General features: G+C 40.6%; 1 protein-coding gene across 1 annotated transcript; it reads left to right on the plus strand.

Moving 5' to 3' along the window:
* Positions 1–1666: 1666 nt before the first annotated feature.
* LOC109415047 (ATP-dependent RNA helicase vasa) lies at positions 1667–17311 on the plus strand. Its single transcript, XM_029869055.2, has 4 exons — positions 1667–1810; positions 1909–2011; positions 14511–15295; positions 16114–17311. Exons 1-4 carry the CDS (start codon positions 1787–1789, stop codon positions 17119–17121), a joined length of 1920 nt encoding a protein of 639 aa, XP_029724915.2. The 5' UTR covers positions 1667–1786; the 3' UTR covers positions 17122–17311.
* The last annotated feature ends 1197 nt before the right edge of the window (positions 17312–18508 follow it).

Raw genomic sequence — 18508 nt, forward strand, 5'->3', positions numbered from 1 at the left:
GGGATCTACCACCCCTGCTGAAAAGGGCTATTATATCTTAATCAATGCTTCAAAAGCACTGTATTTTAAGATACATTTTGAAAGGGCCTAACTGAAATGGGATATTTTCGGGGTCTAACTACCTCCAAAAGGGACTAACTGAAAACTAAGCAGTTTTGTTTAAAATTCTTGCGTAGCATTTGAAAAGGGCTTCAAAGAGACGAATCAGCCAAGGGCTGAAAGTCTAAAATACAACTAAATCAATTGAAAAGAGCCTATCTCGCTCCTTACAAATTTACAAATTTGTGTATGAACAAAAGTACTATGGGGAAGGGGGGGGGGGGGGGGGGGGGTGTCGGTTCTGAGAAGGTCAAAATTTGGTCTACGTGGTTTATGAACGGCCCCTTAGACGCTAAAAGAGTAGAACATTTGAAAAAGGCTTATCTGCTTTTCATAAAGAGACACGTCATGTGCTGTGTAGGAAACGTGAAACATGAAAATACTCTGTAATTTTCTAAAACTCAATATTACCAAATATACATTTTGATCCTCAACACAGTCCCAAGCTGGCGCTGGGTCACGCAAAATAAACAGTGATTTCAAGAAAAGGCCATATGGTTTTGCTCCAAATGCCGTAGTAATTTGAGTGTCTAAAAACATTGCACATTCACGTCGAATTCTAGTATAGTTAAGGTCCGATGAAAATTTCACTTCCATTATGTCTTAGATCCTTCTATCGACAGTTAAATGCAAATAACGTTACTTTGGCTTTCAAACTTAGCTAGCTAAACATAACATTTTGAAAACTATCAACTTAATCCAATATTCCTAGCTTATCAACAACTATATATCAGAATTTGTGCGTTTACAGTTCGACGATTTTGGCATCTTAAATGTTGCCAGACATCGCCACCTTAAGTTACCCATACTGACGTTTTTTTAGAGATAAACAACACTCGACAACCATGCTTAGTGCAACTTCCCATTCTTCTTAGTTGGGACGCCGGTTGGGTTGCACCATAAATCGGTTTCTCGTTCCGCTTGCTTTGTTACAAATATTATCCCTCATACATCGTGATCTCATAGAAATTGGATATTCTATTCATAATCATCGAAAGCCGGGTAAAGTTCGGAAGCTGCCCGGACAAAAAAAAATCAGTGCCTACAAGTCCAACCGAGGTTCCTTTGATGTCTTCCGTAACAATTCTTTGTCGGATGTGCTGATTTGGTCTGGATGTACTTTCGATTGGTCAGCGATTTCAGTTCCCGCCAGTTTTAGTCAATTATAGAATGGCTTACAGTGTTCTGTTGAGTGAAGGATTAACTAGGTTATAGGTGTACGGATTATCCGATTCGGCACGGTTAGAGCTTGATCCATTTAAACTCGAAAACTGCTGCAGTGTGGTGTGTGGTGATTTGGTAAGTTGCACTTGGAAGTGTTGCATTTGTGTGTGGGGGAAATAGACGGAAAAATGTGAAACTCGGTTAAAACTAAATACCTCCCTGCGGTGCACAGCAATTTTTATAAGTCCCATCGGTTTGTGTGGGGGCGCGTGCTTGGCGCTTGTTGTCACTCATCCGCAAACAATTAATGCACCGTGCGGGGCTCTCTATTCATCTCTTTTGCTGTGCTTCCTCCCAACTCGATTCGTTTCGAAGCAATTAATATCTTTCTTTTTGTTGATGATTGCTATTACTATTATTATTTTACCGTTGGCTAGTTTCACGAGTGATATTTCCTTTTGAGCATTGATAGTAACAACGACTTTCGTATGTTTCTTCTTTTCAGTAAATCAGCTTAGACAAAATGTGCGACGACTGGGATGACAACGTAAGTAATACAAGATTCTATTCAGTTTCCTTGTTTCTCAGTCTGTCCGAGGCTTGTGTCAGTGCCAGATTAAATAATACGTAAATTGTATTTCATAGGATGCGACTGGAAAATCCTTCGGCCAACCAAACTACGGTGGCGGCGACGATGCACAGGACAGCGGATACTCCGAAAATCGCCGCGGCGGAGGCGGTTTCCGAGGTATGTATGTCAGAAAATAAACATATACAGGTATTCTTCGATATAACGTACCCTCGATATCGCGTACCCTCGATATAGCGAATTCGATATAACGTACATTTTGCTTCAATATAAAGTACAACATTGAAAATTTTTGTTTTTTTTTCGCGAATAACCCTTAAATAAACTACGAAATCACTCAATTCAATGTTTTGTTGCAGCATTGGCCTTGTTACCCAGAATTAGCGCAATTTGGGGAAAAATTTAGTGTACGTTATATCGAAGCACAAAAAACGAAATGACTTTTTCGTCAAAACTCAAGTTTTTCATTATTGGTTTTGTGAATTTCACTGAAATCATTATTTTGGATTAATTTCACGTCGAATACATCAATACTAGCATAAAAAATATTAAATTTTTCTCTGCTTCGATATAACGTACACTTCGATATAACGTACAAAGAGAATACTTTTTTGTACGTTATATCGAAGATAACCTGTATAGGGTAAAAGTTTTTGTTTTCGTTTCTTAACATGTAATGAATGAAATGTGCATTAAGGGGATGAAGACTAGGGCAGGGGTGATGTTTCTTCCTTGCGAAATTTCAAGAATCAAAAATGATATTGTAATACCTACCTACACGGCCTAAATCGCCTATATCCCTTGTTTGCTGAACAAACACTGCTATTATTTTAATCAATTTCACATAGTGTTTAACTTTTTTCCACGTGCTTCGAAAATTCTCAGATTTTGCTACCTATAACAATATTGACCGTAGGGTAAGAAATCAAACTTTGAACTAGTCAAATTGTAGGGTAAGAAATCAAACTTTGAACTAGTCAAATTGTAATCTTAATTTGAACCATTTCAAAATTCATTAAAACGACGTACTTTTTAGGCAAATATTGTCCCGAAAAAGATGTTAAACAGCTTTCCGTAATATAACCTGATAACATAGACTTTAAAATCATTGAAAAAAGCGTTTTGTCATGGAAAACAGGCAAATGAAAAATCACTGTGATTTCACCCATTTCCCCCCAGAGAAAGCACGTTTTCGGTGCACTCGTACAGCTCATGCATTGTATCACACGCAATATGTGAACACGTCAAATGAAAGCTTATTTATCGTAGAATCTACAAACCGAATAAAATTACGCATTATTTGTCATAAAATTATCAAATTTAAGTAATTCTTACTTGGAGAATGTTATCTTAAGTTGAACCATTTGTAATCTAAATTTGAACTAGTAAACGGGGGCGAGCTTCCCGTGTTGGCCTGCAGACTGCGCTAGTGGTTGTTTTGTTTACTCTTGGGGGATGAAAAATTCCAAATTTAGTTTCCAAGTTTCTGAAGAGTTTAGAACATTCTTAGTTGAAATTCCACTGCCTAATGAAAAATAGTTATGAGAATTAGCAGATTCATGTGTTTACCTATTGTTCAGCACGAAATTGGCTGTTGTGGGAGATGCTCGAGCTGCTGCCGCCAGTAGTTCAAATTAAGATTAAAATTGGTTCAAATTTTGATTACGATGGTTCAAATCAAGATTAAAATCATTTTTGATGAAAAATCGAAAATTTCAATGAAATTCGATGCAAATACAAACTTTTTATCATTTAACAGAAAGCTCATACCCGTGGCTTTCATGTACATAAGATTTTGCTGTAGTAAATTATTTCCATGTGGGAGAAAAAATCACTTAAAATTTGCACTGCTTCAGAAAGCCGCAATTTGGTTCAAATTTTGATTAACTACCCTAATCTTAATTTGAACCATTTCAAAATTCATTAAAACGACGTACTTTTCAGGCAAATATTATCCCGGAAAAGATGTTAAACAGCTTTTCGTAATATAACCTGATAACATGGATTTTAAAAGCATTGAAAAAAGCGTTTTTGTCATGGAAAACAGGCAATTGAAAAATCACTGTGATTTCACCCATTTCCCCCAAGAGAAAGCACATTTTCGGTGCACTCGTACAGCTCATGCATTGTATCACACGCAATATGTGAACACGTCAAATGAAAGCTTATTTATCGTAGAATCGACCAACCGAATAATATTCCACATTATTTGTCATAAAATTATCAAATTTAAGTGATTCTTACTTGGAGAATGTTATCTTAAGTTGAACCATTTGTAATCTAAATTTGAACTAGTAAACGGGGGTGAGCTTCTAGTGTTGGCCTGTAGATTGCGCTAGTGGTTGCTTTGTTTACTCTTGGGGATGAAAAATTCCAAATTTAGTTTCCAAATTCCTAAAGAATTTCGAACATTCTGAGTTGAGATTCCACTGCCTAATGAAAAATAGGTATGAGAATTAGCAGATTCATGTGATTTTTAATTGTTTGGCATCGAATTGGCTGTTCTGTGAGTTGCTCGAGCTGCTGCCGCCAGTAGTTATAATTAAGATTAAAATTGGTTCAAATTATGATTACGATGGTTCAAATTAAGATTAAAATCATTGTTGATGAAAAATCAAATATTTCAATGAAATTCGGTGCAAATACAAACTTTTTACCATTTAACAGAAAGCTTATACCCGTGGCTTTCATGTACATACGATTTTGCCGTAGTAAATTATTTCCATGTGGGAGAAAAATCACTTAAAATTTGCACTGCTTCAGAAAGCCGCAATTTGGTTCAAATTTTGATTACCTACCCTATTTGTAGTTCGCTGTCAAATTTTCAGCTCAATCGCTCATAGGAGAACAAAGTTGCAGCAAGTCAAAGTTGGCCATTTTGTATGGAAAACGGCTTTCCCGGTTTTTTTTATGATTCAATAGGAGGCAATCAGTGAAGTACTAGATTGAAAGTAGTGAGCTGGATTTTTGTATGGTGAGATGATCAATTCTCCATTTCTGCAATGAAATGGTGCAAACAGCGTAGGTTATATGATTTATTGACTAATTTGATGCTGTTTGAGCAAAAGTTTGGATAACTGTGTTGCTGAAGTTGCAGGAAAAAATAATACAGTTCTAATCCCATTTCGTCTCTCTCTTCTTGGCGTAACGTCCTCACTGGGACAAAGCCTGCTTCTCAGCTTAGTGTTCTATGAGCACTTCCACAGTTATTAACCTTCCAGCGCGCGCGCCATCAAACAACCGAAACTGCACCGCGCTCGCGCTGTATACGAAAAGCGAGGTTTTTTGGTAGTGTTGTACTTTTTACAACAGCGCGCGCGCTGAAGGGTTAACTGAGAGCTTCCTCTGCCAATGACCATTTTGCATGTGTATATCGTGTGGCAGGCACGAAGACACTCTATGCCCAAGGAAGTCAAGGAAATTTCCTTTACGAAAAGATCCTGGACCGACCGGGAATCGAACCCGTCACCCTCAGCATGGTCATGCTGAATACCCGTGCGTTTACCGCCTCGGCTATATGGGCCCTGATCCCATTTCGTATTTTAGTGATTGAGTCGTTCCCACGGGGGTGCTACGGTGATCTGATTTTGTTGCCGCTTATCATGCGCAACCAGAGCTCACTAATACCAACATTCACTCAATACAGCAGCGGGAGAAAATAAGGAAAAACGCACTTTGATGAACAATGTTTGCGAAAAGAGGTGTTGTGTGTCTTATTTTATCAATTATCACTCTCTGTAGGAACTTTACCTAAACATGGACAAATAAGGATATTTCCAGTGAGGAAATAAATCTTATTTAGCGAATCATTCTAAAAGCTCACTAATACCAACATTCACTCAATACAGCAGCGCGAAAAGAGGTGTTGTGTGTCTTTTCACAAACAATTCCCACTCGCTGTAGCAACCTTATCTAAACAATGACACTCAAATTGAAAATTATCTAATAATACTGTTTTTTCATGTGTTGATGATCATTATGAGATCTAATGCAAGGGAACGGCATCCTATTTTTTCACTATGGAGTTTGACAGGTTGGATTGTGCCTCCTTACGTGGAGCATAAATTTATGCTCCAGCCAAAATATTCACCAACACAGTCGTGAAATTTAAATGTTTACCTTTTTAAAATTTAATGTTGGATCGGGGTAGAAACATTCATTTTATCGATAAATTTACCAAAAAAATTGTGATTTAACTGATGGGGAACTGGTATTTCCCTTTCAAACTTCCAAATTTTCACGACATAACCTCTACTTTTAATCGCCAATAGTAATGCAATGTTTGTGAATAGTATTTGGGCAAAGTAGGGAAAACTAACTAACAAAAAAACCCTAGATCTGAAAGTCTAATCCCGTGGTCACCAAAGTGCGGCCCGCGGGCCGCACATGATGTCCAGTTCCCTATGTTGTCGTAGAATTCCTTGCAATGTTTGTTATGGAAGCTGTTCTACTCCCGAAATAATCAAGAATAACGTGTTGAGTGAATCACAAATCGATCCAGGTGTTGCTATACGAGCAGTTGAAAAAAAAGGCCTGAGGATCACTGGTCTAATCTAATATCACAGCGGCTATGTTGGCAGGTCTTGAATTAGAGGATTCAAAGACAACTGGCACGTACCTATTAGAAAATTTACTAGTGCTTCTTCTTATGCACTCCTCAACAGTTCAAGACCAACAATTGAAAAGGCCGCATCTACATTGCGTAAACAAACACATTTCTGTCGACTTAGGGCCTTCTGGTATCCACCCACGCATTTCACCACCATTAACAGAAAGCTTGATGTTTGCGCTTTCTGTTAGTGGTGGTGGGGTGTGTGGGTGGAGTTCAAAAGGCCTCAAGCCGACAGAAACATGTTTGTTTACAAAATGTTGATGCGGCCTTGTTGGTCTTGAGTTTCCACTTTCGTGACATGGTGAAGTTGCTCCGTTGGGTACCATGGGTTCAAGTCATGTATCATCTTAAGGAGTTTGTTCTGCTTAACTTGAACGCGCCTAGGATGAGACTTTGCAGTCCCCCCATACTGGAGAACCGTAGAGCATAATCGGGCGCAATATGCACTTGAAAACTAACATTTTGTTTCTCACGTGCAACTTGGAACGACGATTTATAAGCGAGTACATGGACCGAGTCGCTCTGTCCACTTTGTTTATCGCGTTATTTATGTGTTTTCCGAAAGTAAGTTTGGAATCGAATAACACTCCAAGATAATTGGCATCGTCCACCAAAGTAGATGGAATTCCATTGGTTGAAACCACTGATCTGGGCAGATTTCGTGCTGCTTTTTTCTTCGTGAAGAATATAGTTTGGGTCTTGGCGGGGTTGATTTTAATTCTCCACTTCCGCTGGAACTCCTCCAGACTGTTTTGGGCATGCTGAAGTTTCGTCACCACGATTGCAGGGTCCTTATCGGCTGCTAGGAAGGCCGTGTCATCCGCGATGAAGGCATACACCACTCCGTCAACCTTAAAAATATCAGCTGTGAATATGTTATACATGGTAGGGTATCGCGCCACTTGGGCGGTGGCTTCTATATTCGTCTGTTTTCCACTATAATTCAGTCAATTTTGAACCAATTGACACAACTTTTGGAATGTGGTGAGATAGGAATGTTGTTATGAACGTGGTTATCATCCTATAGGGTAACCAATATAATTTGGACCCCCACACGGTAAAAATTCTGCACGCTAGATGTAAGGGAAAAATCCCTTAACCCTCTACTTCCCATGGTTGCTCTAGAGCACCATCGATTTTCGACGAACTCGAAACAAACGGAATCAGATGAATATGATGCAATAGTTTTTAGAATATGATTACAATCCCACTAGGTAAACCCAACTCCCAACTACTTGTTTCAATAGTGGAACTATTGACAAGCAATCAAAATACTATTGATTTACAACAAAAAATTTTTTCGTTGATTTCGAAAAATTTGACCAATTTGCAATAACTTTTGTTCAAGCACTTTTTTCGGAAACGCTTTCTTAGCATAGAAATAGTCGTTCAAAACGTGGGAAGGAAAGGGTTAACTATTCAATGTCGTAATCAACATGATCAGAAGTGCTTTTCCTTTGAGATCGCAATGCTGTCAGTGTTGATTTGAGGACCAAAACAAACCCACCAGAGAAATCAACAGAAAATCCCTTCGATTTGCACTACTGTAAAAAGCAATACGATCCAAAGTGAAAAGTTGTTGATTTGGTAATGACTGTTTTGGGCATGAAAGTAAATATAGATGACAGGCGGTAGAAAGTGCTTCGCTTCGATTCGCACCTCTCTAACAGATGTGAAGCTGTGTAGTGGTAAAATAGTTGATCGTGACTCTAACGGTCGTGGTATCGAATCTGGGTGCGGCTGTACACATTTTTTTTAAATTTTAGTTTTGAAATCAAAACATTGTCAACAACGAATTGATGTGAAGTTACATTAAAATTGAAGAGGCATTGGATGTTCTTTGTCAAATGATATGTAATTGATAACAAACTGATTGAACAGTAGTGCGAATTCAAGTGCCAATCAGTTTATATCACAGTGCTGATTTTTTACCGTGCATTTATTTTGGACCCCCTGTGTCCTATTATCACAACTTACACAGGTTTAATGATGAGATGACGGAAATTTTTAGAATGATTCGCTAAATAAGATCGCAATTATTTCCTCACTGGAAATATCCTTATTTGCCTTGAAATTATTTTTTGCCAATCTCGTCCGTGCGAGTTTTGCATCATGTTTACAAAAGGAGATTGCGGTGCTGAGGAAACTTGCAGATGTAAACAAAAACGTTTAGCATTCTAGCGCATTAAATTCGCAAAGTTCGTCTAATCAGTCTTTGTCAATCAAGTAATTACCCTGGCCAAGATCACAGGGTTTGACGGTATTAAAGTGAAGGATGTTAATTGTAATTCTTGTAATGAAAATATCACCTTTAACACTTTAATGCGCCTCCAACGGTTCAGTGCGAACCGGCTGCTACAGATGGAGTATGGCTGATTTATCAGAAATGCTCGATATACAGGAGGAACCTGCTGGGGCCTAGTAGTTTCTATACCCAGGAAACAGTTCCGGTCGATTGAGTCTAGGAGGGTACCGAGAGTCGTTGTGAATCATAATGAAAATATTTGTGTTTTGTGACGGGTCTCGGAATCTTTTTTGAGTCAGCAGACTTTGAACTGTTGCATGGGCTTCCCACTATTTGGTTAATTTTAACAAATACACTAAAAAATTCAATTCAAATATGAAATAATTAGTAGTATCTCGTGTATTCAATTTGCTAATACATAGGTCTCAACATTTGATGTGCTTTCGTGATTTAATTGTCTCTTTAATTATTTTTATATCTAATAGTTTTGTGACTAAACCCTTATATGTTTCATGCCTAGTGCTTAATGATATTTTCTTGCGATATCAATTCAAAATAACTAAAAAGCTAATAGTGGGAAGTGCAGCATTTAATAGTGCATGCTTATAGATTCGAAGCTAACGTGTGATCAAGACGAAATCGACAAAAACTGACTACTTAGACTTTGACTAACTTAGACTATTTATGACAAATCAGATTTTTTTTACATTTTTCGGCTGTATGGAAGGTTTTCTTTAATTTTGACCTATTTGGACCTTTCTGATAGTGCTAGGGATGTGGACGAAATACAACTTGCAAAGATAAAAAAACAGTACTAAAATAAGGATCAACAAAAATGGACATAACAAACACATCGACCATCTAACAGATCATAGGCACACCAAAGATTACTGAACTATATGGCAGACCATAAATTTGAACAATAACATTATTTAAACCTAGACATGACAAAAAAACACAAATACAAAATCGACCAAATGACAATAAACCGAAACTTTCACACTTTCTACCGTAACCTTCTGAATCAGTACGCAACAGTGTCTTACTGGACGACATGTCCGTGCACGGCTGGTGAACTGCTTCTGAAGGAATACGTTCTCTATCCTATCCAAAGGCCTAGTGAACTGTCGTTGTCCGCGCAAACGCATCGTGCTCTTCCATATAGACGCGAGACGATTGTGCACACAGTGATGGGAGAGGTTTCTACGTCCCTCGGCGTGCCGCTAGGAACCTTTCAAAAAAAAAAAAAAAAAAAAAAGTTCGTCTAATCAGCCTTTGTCAATCAAGTAATTAGGATGTGATCCAGCATATTCAAGCGGCAAATTCTTCCAAAATAGTTTCAAGCGAGTTTAAACACCGGGTGTCCAAAATATATACTGAAGAGGGTCCAAAATATATCGGGGTGTCCAAAACAGTGAAAACTGATGCTTCAATAATCAGTTATTTTTATCAAATTTTCAGTCAGAAATGACCTTGTGGATATTTTTAACGAACAGTGGAGGCTTTTATGAACCTACTAACATCATCATTATGTGTAAATACCCTCTGAATCTGTTTGGTTTTGAATTAAATTCAAACCAATGTCCTCTAGGGGTCCAAAATTCAATCGTTACCCTAGAAGAAATTTTCGAAATCCAGAACATATTGAATTAATCCTGCTCCTGCTGTTCGGAGAAGACGGTAGCATATCGGCCCAAGTGTTGCACCTAATGATTCTGCTTCAAATGCCGAGCCAGAGTTTGTCTCGGAACAGTATGATTCAACGCTGCCCGCTGCCCTTTTCACGGAACATCCTCCCACTACTACTGCTTCGATAAGGCAATCCATGACGAGTTTTAGTGATGGGGGTGACACACGCTAACCTGAAACTACCCATCGCCTGGGTTGATTCTACCCGGATTTTCATGTTGTTAGCAGTTGTCAAAATCCGGGTAACCCGAAAACCCAGATTGGTTGGATCTGGGTAAAGATCTGGGTAATCGGCACTTTGTCATTTTCCGGCTTGAGAATATGGCAGCGGTCAGGCGAACGCTGGCAATTATGGATGTTTCCACGAAAAATATGAGGATAAATGACGGGAAAACAGTGAGATTCTTCCAGGAAACTGTTTTCCTGCATCAGGTAAGTGAAAAGCACATGGGACTTGAGAGCTTTCTATTAAAAATCTAAATTGGAAATAAATTAACAAAATCAAGGTCCCGGAGGAGCTGGGTACCGGTTACCCAGATTTTGTCACCAGCATCGGTAACCCAGATTTGAGTAAAGGTGCCTTTACCCAGATTAGAGTAACTGCAGTTTTGCTCAATCTGGGTCGCTTTGACATCAATCTGGGTAGCTGAGGGTTAGCGTGCAGCCAAAAGTGTAAACACAGTGTGAGTACAACTTAACAAAGTTTCGTCAAGTGTCGTTGGTGCTTAACGAATTCCTTTGTGCAGTCTTGTTAGCGATCACAGTCTTTGACACCTTTTTGTCGATATTCGGCTGCCTTTGTCTCCAACATTCACAACACAAGCTATCAAACTACTGTCCGGAACAAAAATGTCGAATGAATGCGCTTGACCACGATTGCGTCTTCGTGAGATGGTTCGGTTTTTGTTATTCCTGTCTTTCCCATAAAGAGAGCTGTTTTGTATAAATGTATGTGTCGTAATCGATTTATCACACACACGAATAAACTAATATTATACCAATCGTAATCAAAATTGGCTGAAATCTTGCGAAAAGCTGGAATTAGACAAATGTCACCGTGTCAGACGATGATGATTTGATCAGCCTCCTGTCACCGCAATACTGCCCCACAGGAAAATAACGAGCCAACATCTCTGGTTCCCACTTCCAGCCGCCTTGTTGAACACAATAGCGGCGGCTCGGCGGCTTGGTTCCCCATGACAGCGCAAAGTTTGTAAACAAACCAGGGCTGAAAATCGTCGCCGTACGACCAAAAAAGTCGACGACGAGAACGAAAACTGGATCGTCATCGTTGCTCGTTCCACATCGGATGACTCATTCAAGCCAGCGAATCGTCGTGAAGGGCTTGCGTCATGACGAAAACAAAATCTTCATTCGTTTTGTTTTGCTCTTTGTCCAAGTGCGTCTAGCCGACGGAGTCAATGTTGCCACCAGCAACACACACAAAAAAAGATTTTATTTAAAAAAAAAAAATAATTGTAACTAGAATCAAACAACGAACCTCTAGATTGCCAATCCAGCACTCTTACCAACTGAGCTAGTGAGGTTTCACACCACCGTAAGTGCTGAAACGCCAATAAAAGCCATTCCCAGTTGGCGTTTGCTTGGCCCGTCGTCGCTCATTTCCAGGGAACAAAGAGGACGACGAAAAAGTTGGTGGGTGACTATTTATGATTGGGCTTCGTCGTGACGCCCGCAGTCGGCGACGAAAAGGCTAATCTTCACCGTTGTTCTTTCGGACGAAGATTGTTTTATTGTTATCTTCATGCAGTGGTGACGAGAAGGACGATTGTCAACCCTGAAACAAACATAATTCCAGGAGCAAAAATCAAAAGCGGCGAAACTTTTTTTTTCACAATCATTTTTTTTTAGCTTTTAAAATCGTTAGTTTAGGCAAAACATGATTTTTAATTTCGCAATTATTTATTTAAAAATGAAGTCGTAATCAGAGTTTAAAATTTTCATTTTCAATGAGTGAAATTCAACATGAATCTTGAAGATTCTCAACTGGGGGATCAAAATAAAATTCATTTTGGTGAATGAATTTTCTCACTTATTCATTCATTTGTCTGTCACTGACAATTTTCACTGAGAAATATAACTAGACCGTAACTCCCGATTATTCTTCCAATCACCTCAGAACATGTGTATAGTAGTTAATTAGAATACTAATTAACTGCTCTATTTGTCTATTAAGTCAGATTGTGCGTTTGTTAATAGATATTGGGCATTTTACGACGTGCGAAAAAATATTCGTGACAGAGAATTGAATGAAAAAAGAGAGGCATTCAGCTGACAATGAATGTGGCCAAACATGAATGAAAAAATGAGAATGTCAATCTTCACTTTCAACCTTCGAATTTTCTACACACTGGTCGTAATAGTATCAGCTCGTCTTCGTCACGGGAATAAAGTTTCCATAAAATTTATAATTGTTATAGATATGATTCAGCCACAATCAATAATCGTTCCAGGATTTTGATGCTGACCTCAAAAACATGGCCGCGTGACAGAAGGCTGGATTTGATCCACTTTTTTGTTTATTGATCTTCGTTCTGCCGCTCGTGTTGTGTGTAAAAGGTAGCGGTCGCACTCGAATGAAACAAAGCAGGCTGACACCCGACCGCGGCAACGAAACGAAGGTAGTGAAAAGTGTCGAATGTTTACAAGCCTGCCTTTGTGTTCAACTGTCACCTCGATCATCGGATGTCAAAAATACATGGTAAACAAAAAAATCAGCTGATCGCATCTGTCTCATGGATTGCCTTGTTGCAAATGTCGGAACCATTTTATTGACGAACAACTTTCAGAACCAAAACAAAAACTGACAGACGCAGGTTTAAGGTTATGATTCATTTTATACCGCATTTAGTTCACTACAGGACTGCGAACTGCGATAAGTGCAAAAACGTAAATAAATGTACGCGATTGCATCAAATCAGGTTGATGTCTTCGGCGCACTATTTCTTCAATCTATGGAGAACAAGTGCTCTGAAGACACCGAGTTGATTTGATGCAATTGCGCACTTTTATTAGCGTTTTCGCACTCGTGAAAACTAGTGCGATAGTCCAGTGGTGAACTAAATGCGCTATATTGTGTGACGAACTTGCCCCGTTAAGGAGTGCTTCACCCCGTAAGAAATGTTTTTTTTTTTAATTCTGATTATTTTACGAAATTACATTCTCCGTTACCAAATTTTGACAATTATTGATACATAATTGATCCTCAGTCCTATGGGCAGTGGCCAAATAAATGTATTAATCTAATATATTATCCCACAGCTTATTTAGTGTCTCCTAAATCTTATAACAAAAGAATAAGTTTTCAGTTGATACTCGAACTACGCACATGACTCGATCCATCGTCGCCTTGATCAATCGTATCAGTTTTATCCGGGAATTCGTTCTCGTGCATAATCTGCCATAGCTGATCTCGATCGATTGTGTCATACGCCGATTTAAAATCTATGAACAAGTGATGTGTGGGCACGATGTATTCGCGGCATTTCTGCAACACCTGGCGAATGGCGAGCATCTGGTCCGTTGTTGTGTGTGTTCACTCATGAATCCAGAGCCTGATATTGCCCCACGAATTCGCTTGCAATCGGTGATAGACAGCGGCATAAACTTTGAGAGAATCTCTTGAACACTTCGACACTGCTTTTTCATTTGGGCCTAACTGACATTTTAGAGTTCTCTTCATCGATCCTCTCTTTGTGTTATAGCAGAATATGTATTGAGTTTTCGATAGATTTGTTGTTTGAAATGCGAAGAAGACGGCTACATGCTTCTATAGAAACAAAAAGAATATTGATTTTGTTTGTTTTGATCAAGTAATTAGCGAAAGAGAGAGTCGACGAAGAGAAATCGATCAAGTCAGTTAGGCCCTTATGAAAAATCATTGTCGACTTTTTAATTCGCAAAAATCAATCTTTCGGATAGGTAATGGTGTTAGTTTGCGTGGGCGGGCTGCTGTTAGGCCATACGGAGCATTTTCGTAAAAAAGCACAAGACCTCTTGGGTTTCAAGTGTTGCTCCAGAATTATATGTGAACTATATGTTCTTTACAATAGGTATGTACTGATTGAATATTATTTTTTTTATTTCTGCAGGTCGCGGTGGACGGGGTGGCCGCGGAGGTCGTGGCGGCCGAGGAGGCCGTAGTGATTTCGGCGGTGGCGACGATGGGGAAAACGGTTATGGCCGCGGTGGAGGCGGCGGATATGGCGGCGATGATGACGCGAACGGCGGTTATGAAAATGGTTTTGGCGGCGGAGACCGCGGTGGTTTCCGCGGACGCGGCCGAGGTGGTCGCGGAGGGCGGGGCGGTCGTGGAGGTTCCCGCGGCGATTTTGGTGGTGGCGATAACGACGGAGGAGAAAACGGATTCGGACGCGGCGGCGGCGGTGGTGGTGGTTTCCGATCACGCAACCGCGACGATGACGAGAACGGTGAAAATGGAACAGATGACCAGGTGAAAACGGAAAAGCCGAGAGAGCTCTATATTCCTCCTGCGCCCACCGAAGATGAGAACGAGATGTTCGGATCGGGCATCGAATCGGGAATAAATTTCGATAAGTTCGACGAAATTAAGGTGAACGTAACGGGAGAGAATCCTCCGAGTCCCATCAAATCGTTTAGCGATTCTGGTCTGCGAGATTACCTGTTGCAAAACGTACGCAAATCACACTACACCAAACCGACACCCATCCAGAAGTATGCCATCCCAATCATCATGGATAAGCGAGATCTGATGGCCTGCGCCCAGACGGGTTCTGGTAAAACGGCCGCATTTCTGTTGCCAATGATCAACAACCTCCTCGTGCAAAACGATGACATGGTGCCCGGGAATCCATTTGTAGTCATCATTGCGCCCACGCGAGAGTTAGCTCTACAGGTAAATTATACACTTGCTTATCAATACTCAAGAGACGGGCATACATATTTGTTATTGTACCTAGTTCGACATTTATTCAAGGGTGCCATGCTTCACGTTGTGTTGGTCATTTGTCGGGCTTGTTTGGCCAAATATTTTCCATTTGTAAAGGGTATGGGACCCTTAGGCCTGAAACTCACATGGTCAAATATTTGACAAGGATGGAACTCAGAAAAGAACATCTATTTTTGACATTTATAAAAATTCGATCAAGTCAAACAAGATGTTTGTACATGGTTTCTTTGTGGACAAATATTTGACCCTGTGTGGTAACGGCTTTAGGCGTTGTCCATAAACTAAAGTTTAGTTATCTAAAACCGCCCCTCCCCCCTCGGCTTGATTTTGAAGTTGTTCGTGAGAAATGTCTTTTGGAAGGAGATGCTTTTCCCCCGACACGGGTTTCGCGCAAGTGTCTCTGCTTGCGGGTCCGCGCAACTCTTTTTTTGGCCCTTCATACAAGAGAATGACTGATCACTAAGAACAGCATAATCTTGATCAAATCGATTTTCAGATTATTCCAGTGCTACAGGCAGATGTCTTGCTACAAAAGGTTGGAGAACAAAATCATCTCAGACCGCCCCTCTCACCTCGTAGGCTTTTGACCATATACAATTTTCGAAAATTGTATGGAGCGTAGACTGGTCAAACACCACCCCTCCCCCTTTAGAGTCTACGTAGTTTATGGACAGATCATTACCACAACCTAGGGAATGACTCCATCTTGTCTCTTTGCCGTACCTACCACTAATTCTCACTCGTTTTGTCTCTTCTCGACACAGATCTTCAACGAGGCCCGCAAGTTCGCTCTCGGGACCATCCTCAAGGTTTGCGTTGCTTACGGAGGAACTGCTACCCGTCATCAGATGGATAACATCCAGAATGGATGCCACATTTTGGTAGCCACGCCCGGACGCCTGCTGGACTTCGTCGACAAGCAAGCGGTGACGTTCGAACGGGTCAAATTTGTGGTGCTCGACGAGGCAGATCGCATGCTGGACATGGGCTTCATGCCATCGGTTGAAAAGATGATGAATCACGAAACGATGCGACCCAAGGAGGATCGGCAAACGTTGATGTTCTCCGCGACGTTCCCCGCAGAAATCCAGGAGCTGGCCGGGCAGTTTTTAAACAACTACATCTTCGTCGCAGTGGGCATCGTCGGCGGTGCCAGCACGGACGTTGAACAAACGATCTACCAGGTATCCAAGTTCCAAAAGCGGAAGAAGTTGGAGGAGTTGCTGGAGGCGGATGATCCAACCGGAACGTTGGTGTTCGTTGAGACGAAGCGAAATGCCGATTACCTTGCGTCGCTTCTATCGGAAACGAAATTCCCCACCACATCTATTCATGGAGATCGATTGCAGCGAGAGCGTGAAGAAGCTCTCCGAGATTTTAAATCCGGAAAAATGTTCATTCTTATCGCTACATCGGTGGCGGCACGAGGGCTCGATATTAAAAATGTGGCCCATGTAGTTAACTACGATCTGCCCAAGAGTATCGACGATTACGTTCATCGTATCGGAAGAACCGGTCGTGTAGGCAACAAAGGTAGGGCTACGAGCTTCTACGACATGGAAGCTGACTCCGCGATTGCGCCTGATTTGGTCAAGATCCTTACGCAAGCAGGGCAACAGGTGCCCGATTTCTTGGAAGGCCTTTCCACGGGCGGTGGTTCGTTCGGTGGAGCCAGCCAATTCGGTGGACGGGATATTCGTGCGCGGAATACTGGTGGATCGCGCGTGGATGCGCAACCGAAGCAGATGGAGCCCGAGGAGGACTGGGACTAAGTCCGACAACCCACTAAAGAAGTGTTATCAAAGAAGCAGGTTGAACTTTTGTTTTCACTTTTATGTTTTATTATGTACATTCTTATGAAGGGTGTAATGACTATTTCCAACACAGAACTATAATTGAAGCTGATTGTTAACAAATCTGGTAAAAAATGACAAATAAAACGTTGATACGTTGCCAAGAGCACTCTTTTGTTTTGTATTTCGTCTCAGTTGGTTGGGTTGGGACTAGGAATATTCAGCTCTTTCTTTCTCTGATTATGGTCAAAATTTCCTATACCGTCGTGCGGGGCTTCTTTATAGGGTGGGGCGGGGCAAGATGGGTCAGTGCCATTTTCGGGCGCATCACTCATGTTTTGATTATGTCTAGACCAACATGTGAAAAAGGCGGATTTCCAAAATCCTCGAATCGAGAAAATGCAATAAATACAAAGTTTTTCAATCGAAAATTTATTCCTATTTTACAATTTATGGAGAATAGTTATGATTGATTCATCAATTACAATGAAAATAATGCTTTCTATCTGATGTGGTGTCAAAAACTACCAAAAAGTGCATATTTGTGTAGAAAATTAAAGAAAACTTCATTACGCCCACATTGAAAGTTTTCCGTCATTACGCCTAACATGCTTCGCCGCTTGACAGCCAACACTGGATTTACGCCCGGCAATTAGTACCTGCTGTTGCTTCCCTTTGTTGTTACGCCCGAGTACTTTTTTAAGTTAATAGAAAGATTATAAACACTACAACTAGCAGAGTGCATTAAATTAACGTTGGAAAATAATGCCGTTTTTCTTTATTATCCAGTTCCAACCTGGGTTGGAACTGGATCAGATCACAGTTTCAACCCCAACCCGACTTCGGTTTCGCTTGTACTAAACTTTGTTTGACGTTGTTTGTTTACACATTTTCCGCCAATCCAGTTCCAACCCAGGTTCAAAAAGAAAAACGGCATAAGAAACATGTTTTCCGAGTGTGGCGAGCGACCGGCAGACCAGCAGAATGTCAAGGTTTAAAATATCTTCTACATAATTGCCAGTGAAATATTGTTCGTGCAGTTGAAAATCGGAATTTTTGACACGCGAAAATTGATTTTTCTCCTAAACCATGTGTCGGACGTACGTCGGGCACAGTGCGCTGGATAGAGGGCCAGGTCCGCTGTCCAGCGCACTACGTCCGACGTTAGGTTTCACGTATGGATTTTGAGAAAATTCGATTGTCGGGTGTGGGGAATCTTCGGGTTTCAACCGCGACGACAATAAGATATTTCAAACGCACTAGGTATATCTAGTTTCCATTCCTGTACTGCCTGTGATCGCATAACTGTCCCATAGGAAAGCCAGCAAATATGGGACTGATATGCGATCATATGCAGTGTAGTTCT

The sequence above is a fragment of the Aedes albopictus genome, chromosome 2 (genome assembly GCF_035046485.1).
Source record: "Aedes albopictus strain Foshan chromosome 2, AalbF5, whole genome shotgun sequence".
Taxonomy (NCBI): domain Eukaryota; kingdom Metazoa; phylum Arthropoda; class Insecta; order Diptera; family Culicidae; genus Aedes; species Aedes albopictus.